The 9,906-nt window shown below is 65.5% G+C and overlaps 1 protein-coding gene across 1 annotated transcript in view; it reads left to right on the plus strand.

Moving 5' to 3' along the window:
* Positions 1-7,542, plus strand: part of LOC102437788 (T-cell differentiation antigen CD6-like) — a gene marked incomplete at its 5' end in the record, with an annotated part of 15,394 nt that extends 7,852 nt beyond the window's left edge. Inside the window, 10 exon segments of the mRNA XM_023748742.1 lie at positions 807-829; positions 879-944; positions 2,193-2,333; positions 2,650-2,745; positions 3,816-3,938; positions 5,476-5,551; positions 5,694-5,704; positions 5,748-5,963; positions 6,257-6,364; positions 6,878-7,542. Of these exon segments, the coding sequence (XP_023604510.1) occupies positions 807-829; positions 879-944; positions 2,193-2,333; positions 2,650-2,745; positions 3,816-3,938; positions 5,476-5,551; positions 5,694-5,704; positions 5,748-5,963; positions 6,257-6,364; positions 6,878-6,942 (925 nt within the window).
* Positions 7,543-9,906: the final 2,364 nt, after the last annotated feature.

Raw genomic sequence — 9,906 nt, forward strand, 5'->3', positions numbered from 1 at the left:
CGTTTTCTGTGCTGGTCCGCGGTGTCTGTGGGCTGGGCTTGGCCCATGTGAGATGAAAGCTGGTGATCACAGTAAAAATCACAGTAGGAGACACGAATAATAATAACAGCACTGACCGTGCCTGGAGCCCTGATCCTGGGCCCGGCCTCCCCAAGCGCTGGGTCTGTCTTATTTTGGCGAAGACTCACACCCACGTGGGACCTGGGTCGTACTGACCTTCGACAGCCCCGATGGCCGCGAGAGGGCACGCCGTCGCTGTCGTATGCGCCGTGACGGACAAAGTGCCGCCCAAGTAAACTCTTACGTGTCTGTCATCAGTTGTGATGATTGACGCCATCACCCCGATTTCAGGGTGTTAAGGTGAACATGCGGGAGGGTTAGACCTGAAGAAACGCGGTATGAGCGTGTCTGGGCTTCAGTTTCAGGCCAGGTGGATCTGACACTAGCCACGGCCCCGGCGGCTGGGAAATCCCGGAACACCCCCCCCTCCCCGGGGATCTTGGGGTCATGCCCTCCCTTACCTGCCAAGTGCTTATGATAATGACGAGGGTCAGCGTCCCCCTCCTGAGGCCCGCCCGCCCCAGCAAACCCGCCGAATGGGAAAGGGATTCGTGGTCTGCAGCAGGTTGCACAGAAGGGGGAGCGCGCTGTTATTAGCCCCACATTCTAACCAAGGGGCCTTCCCAGCATGAAACCCATGATGCTCTCCTTAGTGTGTGTGTGTGTGCGGGGGGGGGTGGGGGGGTGGGGGTGGGAAAGATGGTTTCCTTAGCCACATGCCCCCTGGGACCCTGCCCCGGTCCCAGGTCACTGTCTGTCGTGGCGCACAGTAGGTGCTCTGTCACATGTGCGAGTGAATGCGTGATGCTCCCCGACAGGTTCCCGGAAGCTGCTCAATCAGTCCACGTCTGACCTTCTTACCAGCGCACAGCCGGTCACCATAGGTGAGTGCCTCAGACTCGGGGACATAAGTGCACGTGTGTGTGTGTGTACATGTGTGTGTATGTATGTACACATGTGTGTGTCTGCATGGGTGGGGCCTGATCGAGGCTTGTCCCCACCTCCAGACACTGGACTTGCCTCCCCCAGGCTCTCGGGGTGCCTTGGGGTCCTCCCACCCCCGCCCTGACAGCTCCACAGCTCCCTGAATCCTGCTGCTTTGGGGCAGGAGTCCACTCCCCGCTCCCCTGCAGCTCTGCTCGGGCAGGAGGCAGCGCTGGAGAGCCGAGCGGGTCTGACACGGGCCTGGCGGGGGGCGAGGTGATCGGCCAGCGTGTTTATCGTGTTCCGGGCACTGGCCCAGCCTTTCGTCCCGCAGCCGCTGCCCGGAGGGGTCTCGTCCGAACCCTTACGCGGAGGGAGGAGGCCAGGCTCAGGGGGTGAGAGGGCAGCAGCCAGTGGGGCTGGATTTGCATCCAAGTTCTGAACCCAGACCCACGCTCGGCCTGCCGCCAGCGGCGTGTAGCGTGGCCGGCGTAGGGCAGACTCCGAGGCGGAACCCCAGCGGTGCCTCGCGCAGCCGTGTGACGGCGCAGGTCTCACGCTCTCCGAGCGCAGGCCCTTGGCTGGGAAGTGGGGTGGGTAAGCGTGGCACCCGACCCCCCAGTGTTGCTGGGAGCCCCGTGGATGAATTTGTATGAAGCGCGTAGAATAGAGTGGGGAGCGGGCCCGTCAGCACTGTCTGGGCGTCGGCTGCTCTGTGATGGCTGAGTCCAGCCTGGAGCCCGCACGCGCACTGCAGGGTGGCTCACTTCCCTTCTCTGGGAGGCCAGCCTTCCTCTCCCCACGGAGAACCAGGTGCCCCTGGCAGGGCCTCGGGCCCCCAGTCCCCACCGTCCCTCCAGCAGAGCGGGCCCCTCACGGTGTTGGCCTGAGTGGACTGTGGATCACCCCGCTGGGCCGAGGCCTGGCGGCCTGGACACTGTGGTCACGCAGCGGGCGCTCGGTAGCAGCTGAGCAGAGAGCTCCGGGGGCGGGGGTGGGGGGGGAGGGGCCAGGAGAAAATGTCACCCAGTCGTGACTCATTCAGGACGCGTTTGCGGAGGCACCTCCAGGCCGAGGAGAAGACATGTTTTAAAGGGCAGAGGAGCCCTGGTCCCACGAAAAGAGGGTCCGCTGCAGGCAGGACGGGGAGGCGAGGAGAAGTCTGTGTCCGCTCCTCTCTCTCCCTGACTTGGGGCTCTTGCTTCCAGAACCGTCGGTGACTGTGCCAACGGAGGACTGGACGCCTCGGGAGCTGATGCTCCTCATCCTCTGCTTCGTCCTGGGAACCCTCCTCCTGGGCGCGCTCATCAGCATCTTGGTCCTCCTCTTGAGAGTGAAAGGGAAATACGGTGGGTGCAGCGCCCCAGGAGCTGCAGGGAAGGCCCAGGCCCGGGGTGCAGCCCTCTCGGGGGGAGGGGAGCTTGGGGGGGCCCCAGCAGAAGTAGCAGTGATTCAGCCCTGGACTTGGGAGAACCTCTTGATGGGAAGGATTTTCCCAGCATGCCCAGCAGAAGTGGACCAATGTGGCCCCATGGGAGGACCAGACCATGTGTGTGTGCCTTGTTGGGGGCGGGGGGGGGGGAGGGGACGGAGGGAGACTGACAGAGCCAGGCAGACGGGAAGGGAACCAGCGATGACTTGCAGGGTCTCTGCCCCCTCCCTCAGCCCTCCCTTCCGCGGTGACGCACCAACGCCGGCCCACCGCCACAGCCGGGGTCAATAGCTACCAGGAGGTCCCCAGCACCGTCCCCAAGGAGGAAGGTAGGATGTGACTCCCTGGGGTGGGAGGCTGGAGCGGACAGGAAGGGCTCCAAGCAGGGCCCCAGCCGGGAGGAGGCCTGGGCCAGCCTCCGTTGGGCCTTGACGGGGGAGCTTGCCGGGCCGTCATTCTAGGCCCCTAGGCTTCCGAGTTCGGGACCCCCGGGAATCTCTGCTCTGCTAATTGGCCAGTAGATTGTGATGTCATTTCCTCTCTTTTGAAAATATTTTATGTTTTTATTGATTTCAGAGAGGAAGGGAGAGAGAAACATCAATGATGAGAAAGAATCATTGGTTGGCTGCCTCCTGCATGCCCCCTATTGGGGATCAAGCCCACAACCCAGGCACGTGCCATTGACCAGAATTGAGCCCGGGACCCTTGAATCCACAGGCTGACGCTCTGTCCACTGAGCCACACCGGCCAGGGCTGTCATTTCCTCTTTCGGTGGCTTGTCCACTCAGCCTCCCTGCAGGGCCCCTGGGACATCGGAACTTGGGTCGTCACCATGCTTTATGCACACGGGCCGTACCTCTCGGAACTCGGGCCACAGAGCTGGAGTCTAAGCACACTGTGTTGTGACTATCGAGTCGCCTTTGTCTGCAAACCAGGCGGGGCCCAGCCGGGCATTAATAACATGCCCTGCAGCACCCATATGTGAGCATGAACACAGATCCTAGCAGGGCTGGCTCAGAGCGGCCACTCACTGAGCATGAGGTCGAGGGGCCGGGTGAGGGCCTCTGTGCCCCAGTTTCCTCAGCTGCACAATGGGGCACCGACGGACCCTATGAGGTCGAGGGGCCGGGTGAGGGCCCCTGTGCCTCAGTTTCCTCAGCTGCACAATGGGGCACCGGCGGACCCTACCTCCCAAAGTTACCTGAGTGTCATGTAGTCCCCGTGTTGGCAATGGGCGGAAACAGCTGGGAAAACCCAGGCCGTGGTCTTGTGCCAGCCTGGCGCTCTCCCTGCCTCTCTGCCTCCCGCCATCTACGCTGTCTGCGCCTCTCCCTGCGCCCTCCGCCCTCCGCCCTCCGCCCACCACTTGCCCGTGGCCCCCACTCTGTTCTCTCCCCAGCTCCCAAGCTGCCCATCCAGGTCCAGGCCCCGCCCCCCGCGGACTCGGACTCCAGCTCCGACTCAGACTATGAGCACTATGACTTCAGCGCCCAGCCTCCCGTGGCCCTGACCACCTTCTACAGTGAGTGCCGGGCCCGGGCCCAGGGCCCTCTAGCCTGAGCCAGGGAGAGGCCCGGCTGCCCGGGGGCCTCCAGTAGACCCCACCTGATGACCCCTGCACAGCCGGGGTGGAACCCCCCTTGTTACCCACCGGGTCCACTGTAGGTGGCCCCGCACTGACGTTTTCAAAGTGCTCTACGGCCCTGGAGGCCTCTCCATGCTCCAGGCATTTCCCGTCCCCGCCTCCTTCCCACCCACACTCGCCTCTGGCCACCAGGGCCTTCAGGCTGGTCCTACGCCACTCGCCCGCCCGAAGGTGGCTGTGTCTGTGCGACACGAGGGAGGCAGGGAGACACAGTCCAGTCGGCTTCCTGCACGCTCACACGCTCACACGCTCACACGCTCACACGCTCACACGCTCACACGCTCACACGCTCTTTCTGTGCCCCACTCTCCCCAGCAGCCTCCCCCACCCCAACCCCCACCCAACCCCCACCGTGAGCCCAGCTCCTCCTGCTCTCCGGCTCCTGCGGCTCTCGGCTCTGCCTTCCGGGGTAGCAGGGCCCGGGCAAAGCTGGGGGGCTGAGCGAGAGCAGAGACTCCCGCACCCACTGAGGAATCCCTGGGAGCTTGTGGCGAATCCCCGAGCCCCGCCCCGCACCTGCTCTATAAGTGAGGGTGACAGTTTGCTGTGTGTGACGGAGACCCGAGGGACAGTGTCCTCAGACATTGGCCCAGGGCCCAGGCTCCTTCCCTCTCGTTGCTCTGCAGTCCCTAAGGTGTTGCCCTTGTCCATGTGGCCCAGCATGGCTCACCTCCATGCCCACGTCCCCGCTAGCGGGAAAGGGGGTCGGAAGGTGGGACGTGCCCTCCCTTAAGGCCGGAGGTGCCTACGTGGCTCCCGCTCAGGGTTCGCCAGCGGAACTTAACCCACCAGCTGCAAGGGAGGCAGGGACACGGAGCCTCTGTCCGAGGCCACCGTGTGTCCAGATCAAGGCCCAGGGCCTCCCACGGCAGGAGGGGAAGTGGATATTGGGGACGCCAGGGCCTCCGGGATGCAAATGGCTCCATTTCTTCTGGTGCCTGCGCTGGTGTTGGGAGCGGAGAGCCTGAGCCCAGGCCTCTAAGCCGGGAGGCCACGAGTTCAGGGGTCCCAGGCTCGAAAGAGCCGGCAGCAGATTCAGACCTGCGTCCTCGAGCTCCTGTGGGCCTGCCTCCCCTGGGTTCTGGAGGAAGGAGCGGGGCCTGTGGCAGGTCCCAGACCCTCCAGCTTACGCTCTGGGCGCTCCTCGAGGGCCGTGTCTGCCGTCTCCTACCCAGATCTGCCCACCGGCGGGGAAGGCCCGGGCCTCGAGGTTCTCTGAACTAGCGGGAGGGGCACCTGGGGACAAGGCGAGGCAGCCTGTCCCCGCCCTCGTTTCCTGGACCAGGAAGTGAGCCCTGGACGGTCCCTCCTGCCCTGGGGTGGTCCTCCCGCCGGTCCAGCCTCAGGCCCCCCTCCAGGCTCAGGGGACAAGGAGATGGAGCCTCGGCCCCTCCTCACCGCCCTCTGCTTGCAGATTCCCAGCGATACCGGGTCACGGAGGAGCAGGCCCAGCAGAACCGGTTCCAGATGCCCCCCCTGGAGGAAGGTGGGTTGGCGGGGGCGGGGGGCAGGGGCGGGAGGGGGTGATGCAGCTCAGCTCCCCCCGCCCCGGGCAGCCCCAGCAGCCCCCTCAGCAGGCCCTTCCTGGTGTGAACATCTCCTCGTGGCGGTCAGTTCCTTGCCAAGTCTAAGCCAAAGCCTTCGTCCTTCCTCGCCGTCCTCCCCTCCTGGCGGGGACGTGAAGAGACGCGTGTCTCCCAGGTCCCCCTGCCAACCCTGGGCCCTGCGTTGCAGATCCCCCCAGCCTGGGCCCCCAGCAGCGCCCCCGGAGCAGCAGCGGGTCCAGCACATCATCCGGGGAGGGCTACTGCAACAGTCCCAGCAGCAGGCTCCCCCCGTGGGGCCCCCTCCCGGAGCAGCCCCCGCGCCTGGAGCTGGCTGGCTCCCAGGGAACCTTCTCAGGTAAGCCGGGCCCGGAGGGCTCGTGTGCCCAGCCTCCCGTCCTGCGGCCAACCTGGCGGAGAACCCATCAAGCTAGGAGCCCTGACCAGGCTGGGCGCAGGCTTCCGGTTCCAGCTCCGCAGACACGAGCTGTGTGACCTCGGACAAGTGTCCTCCCCTCTCTGGGCCTTCATCGCCTCACTCATCAAACTAGAGGCCTGACTCAGCGGAGTCCTGAGGCCTCCCAGCCCCGACCGGCCGTGTGCGGGCGGCTGCCTCCAGGGGAGGGTGACTAGCTCTGGGGTCTCCTGCAGGGCCCTCGGCTGACGACAGCTCCAGCACCTCCTCCGGGGAGTGGTACCAGAACTTCCAGCCGCCGCCGCTGCCCCCGCCCCCTCCCGAGGAGCTGTTTGGGTGTCCAGGTGCCAGGGGCAGGGGTGTGGGTCCTGGGAACGGGGACAGAGAGGGCTGGGGAGTGGGGCACATCTGGCTCCGTTGGGCCCACCAGCCCAAGGAGAAAAAACAAGAGGTAAAGGGAATAGAGAGAGAGAGAGAGAGAGGGAAATGGAGGTGGATGGGACAGAGAGATTGAAAGGGGCTTGGATGGGGAGTGAGCTCCCCGCTGGGGGAGGCATTCAAGCGGAAGCAGTGGTTGGCCCCAGGGAGCTGGGGTGGCCGAGGGGCTCCCAGCTTCCATGGTCCTCAGGGTCTGGGGCCGCGGAGGCAGGACAGCCCTGGACTAAGGTCAGGCTCTGCCCTCTGGGCGGGCATGCGAGCAAGGGAGATGCAGAGAACAGAGGGCCAGGTGGGATTCTTGTCCCCCTCACCCACAGGCCCACGGGGAGGGGGGCGTGGACCCGACCACTCAGCTCCGTCCCGTGGGGCAGTCGGGCACTGGCAGGGCCTCCCGCTGACCTGAGCCTCCGGCCTCGCAGGGTCCCCCAGCCCCCAGCCTGCTTCCACCGACAACGAGGACTACGATGACATCGGGGCAGCTTAGCCGGCCCGCGAGGCTCCGGGGGCTCTGCCTGCGCCCTGTCCCGCCCTGTCCTCCCGGACCTGACCGTGCTCCTGCCCCGGCGCTGAGGGCCCCCCTGAGAGAGGAGAGGAAGCCACCCTCGTCTCCGTCTCCGTCCACCAGACAGAACCTGCTGCACCGCCTCTGCCCGCCCCAGCCCGCAGGGTGCGGTGCCGCCCCCCGGAGGGCGAGCTCTCCGTCTTGGGGTGGACTGGACCGCCCGCCCCGCTCAGCAGCTGCACCGAGGGCTGAACTGGGTGACTCCTGGGACCCCGACCTCGGGTTCTGGTGCTTTGGTGCCGAGGCTCAGGCAGCCCAGAGCCTGAGTAACCAGGGGCAGACACGGGCCCATCGGTTCTGCCAGGAGGCCCTGTGCCGCGCCGTCCCTGCAGCGGATCCGCATCTGAGCCTCCCACGGCTCACAGTGGTCCCGGCACGGCCCAGCGCGGCTCCGTCCCCGAGGGCGAAGGCGCAAGGAGTCGGCCGGGAGGGGCCACGTGCCCGTCTGTCTGCTTGGGCAGGTGGGAGCCTCCCCGACCAGCCTGTGAACATGCAGCGCCAGACCCAGAGCCCTGAACACACACAGCCTCCACGGAGGCCGGGGCAGCCTGGGATTAAACTAACTGCTGAGTGAAAGCAGGCGTGGAGCGACCAGTCCTTGACCTCCTATAGAACCCAGGCTGTGCGTGTGTGTGTTGTGCGTGTGTGTTGTGCATGTGTGTTGTGCATGTGTGCGTGTGTGTGTTGTGCGTGTGTGTGTGCGTGTGTTGGTGGGTGCAGGTCTATCCATCGAATCGGGCACCTGGGAAACGTACTGTGGCCGGTGCCCTGACGGACGCTGGGGATGCAAGGACAAGGCCCAGGCCTGTCCCCAGAGGAGGTGGCGGCTCAGAGTTCAACAGCCACCAGGCTCCCTGGCCTGCCCAGCCCAGCCTGGCGCAGGGGACTGGGCTGTGGACTGAGTGGGTCCTGCCTGGAGCAGTGCGAGGGGGTTCATGCTCAGAGCTGCCTGGCGAAGAAGGTGATCCAGGCCTGGGCGGGGTGGGGGAGGGGCTGTGGCCATGGAGGGGCTGTGGACACGGAGGGGCTGTGGACACGGAGGGGCTGTGGACAGGGCTCAGAGGAACTCCCCGTTGGCATTTCAGCCGGCTGCTGTGGCCAATGCCCGCCCTCAGCCTTGAGGGTGAGGGGTGCAGGGAGGCTGGGGGGCTGGGGGGTTGAGGGGCTGGCGGCGGACCTGCTCTCAGGGCGGAGGGGCCTGTGTCTGTTCACCTGTCCCAGAGGTGGAGGCGCTGGCCCCCCCAGGGCAACCGTCACAGGATGTGGTTGCTGCTGTGATGGGCCCCTCCCCAGGCCGAGGGGGATTCCTGGGGGAGGAGCCAGGGCTGGCGGGCGGGACAGGCTCCAGGGCACTCTGTGGAAGCCTCTTTCTGGCAGGCGGCCTGGGTTCAAGTCCCGACTCCACCCTGTCCTGGCTGTGTGGTCTCAGGCAAGTCACCCAGCCTCTCTGAGCCTTTGCTGGGAAGTTTGTCTGTAAAGTGCACACACAGGAGCAGGCGCCACAGAGGTGACGGCGAGGGACGGAGGCTCGGCGATAAGCGCTCCCTTTCGTAGTGAACCAATTGGGAGGTCTCAGTAGAAGGAGAAAGGGGAGCCCGCCCGGCGTGGCTCAGGGGCTGAGCGTCGACCTGTGAACCAGGAGGTCCCGGTTCGATTCCGGGTCAGGGCACCTTCCCCGGGTGGCAGGCTCGATCCCCAGTGGGGGGCACGCAGGAGGCAGCGGATCACTGATTCTCTCTCATCATTGATGTCTCTCTCTCCCTCTCCCTTCCTCTCTGAAATCAATAAAAATATTTTTTTTTTAAAGGAGAGAGGGGAGGAGACAGCCGTTCATGCTGGAGGCACTGGGCACCTTTCCAATTGCCAGATCAGGACACTGAGGCCTGGCCGGGGAAGGCCTGCTCCACGGCCACTCAGAGAGTTAGCAGCCAAGTCAAAATTCAGCCCCCCCCCCCCCAGGAAGATGGTGACACCCTTTTCTCCCCGAGTTTTCCCACACCAGCACGAGAGAACTGGGGCTCCTGAGACGTGACTGCCTGCCCCTCCAGCCCCGGGCAGCCCGGAGGCCCTGGGCACACTGGCAGGGGGCATCCTGAGGGCTGGCGCCAGCACCTGCCAGAGCCGGCCCCCGGGTGGGGTGGGGGGCTGCTCACAGGGAGGCCCCCAATGTCTGTGCCTCCAGGGGACTCGGACCGTCCGCCTGAGGGAAGTCACAAGCAGAGCCGCCCTTTCAGGGAGCCAGGGGGCACACTGAGCTTCGGGGCTCTGGGAGGGGAATGGAGGTGCCGCTGAGCCCCGATGTCTGGCATTCACATGGGGCGGGGCGGCCGACTCACAGCTGTGCGAGCGCCGGGAGAGGATGGTGCGCGGGGAGTGAGGGCCCGGCTGGAGAGAGGCCGCCTGGAAGGCTTCCTGGGGGGTGATGCCCGAGTGGGGTTGCGAAGGATGAGTAGGAGTTCGCGATGGACAGAGAGAGGGAGGGGCAGGCCAAGGCCCGGGAATGGCCTATCAAAGACCCAATCAGAAATCTGGGGGTTCGCGAGGTCAAAGGGGACCAGCCTAAGGAGAGGCTGAGCACGGCAATTCTCAGAGGACCAGTCCTGAGGGGAGGAAACGGGCCCAGGGAGGTGAAGTGAGATGCCGGCGGGCACAGCCGCTGCACCCGCCCTTTCCGGGCACCACATTCCCAACACAGTGCTGTTTGCACCACCGCACGTTAGGGCGGGGGGACCAGGCCGGACATTCAGAGCCGTTCCCGGGGTCGGCGGGCGAGGGGTGGGCCTGGCTGCTTCCACGCGGCCTCCCCATGAAGACCCTTCCTTCGCTGCTCTGCCCGCCAGGGCAGCGCCGTTCCTGCTTCGTCCCCGCGGCCTGTGGTTGCGTCGG

Source organism: Myotis lucifugus, unplaced genomic scaffold, assembly GCF_000147115.1.
Source record: "Myotis lucifugus unplaced genomic scaffold, Myoluc2.0 scaffold_1756, whole genome shotgun sequence".
Lineage (NCBI taxonomy): Eukaryota > Metazoa > Chordata > Mammalia > Chiroptera > Vespertilionidae > Myotis > Myotis lucifugus.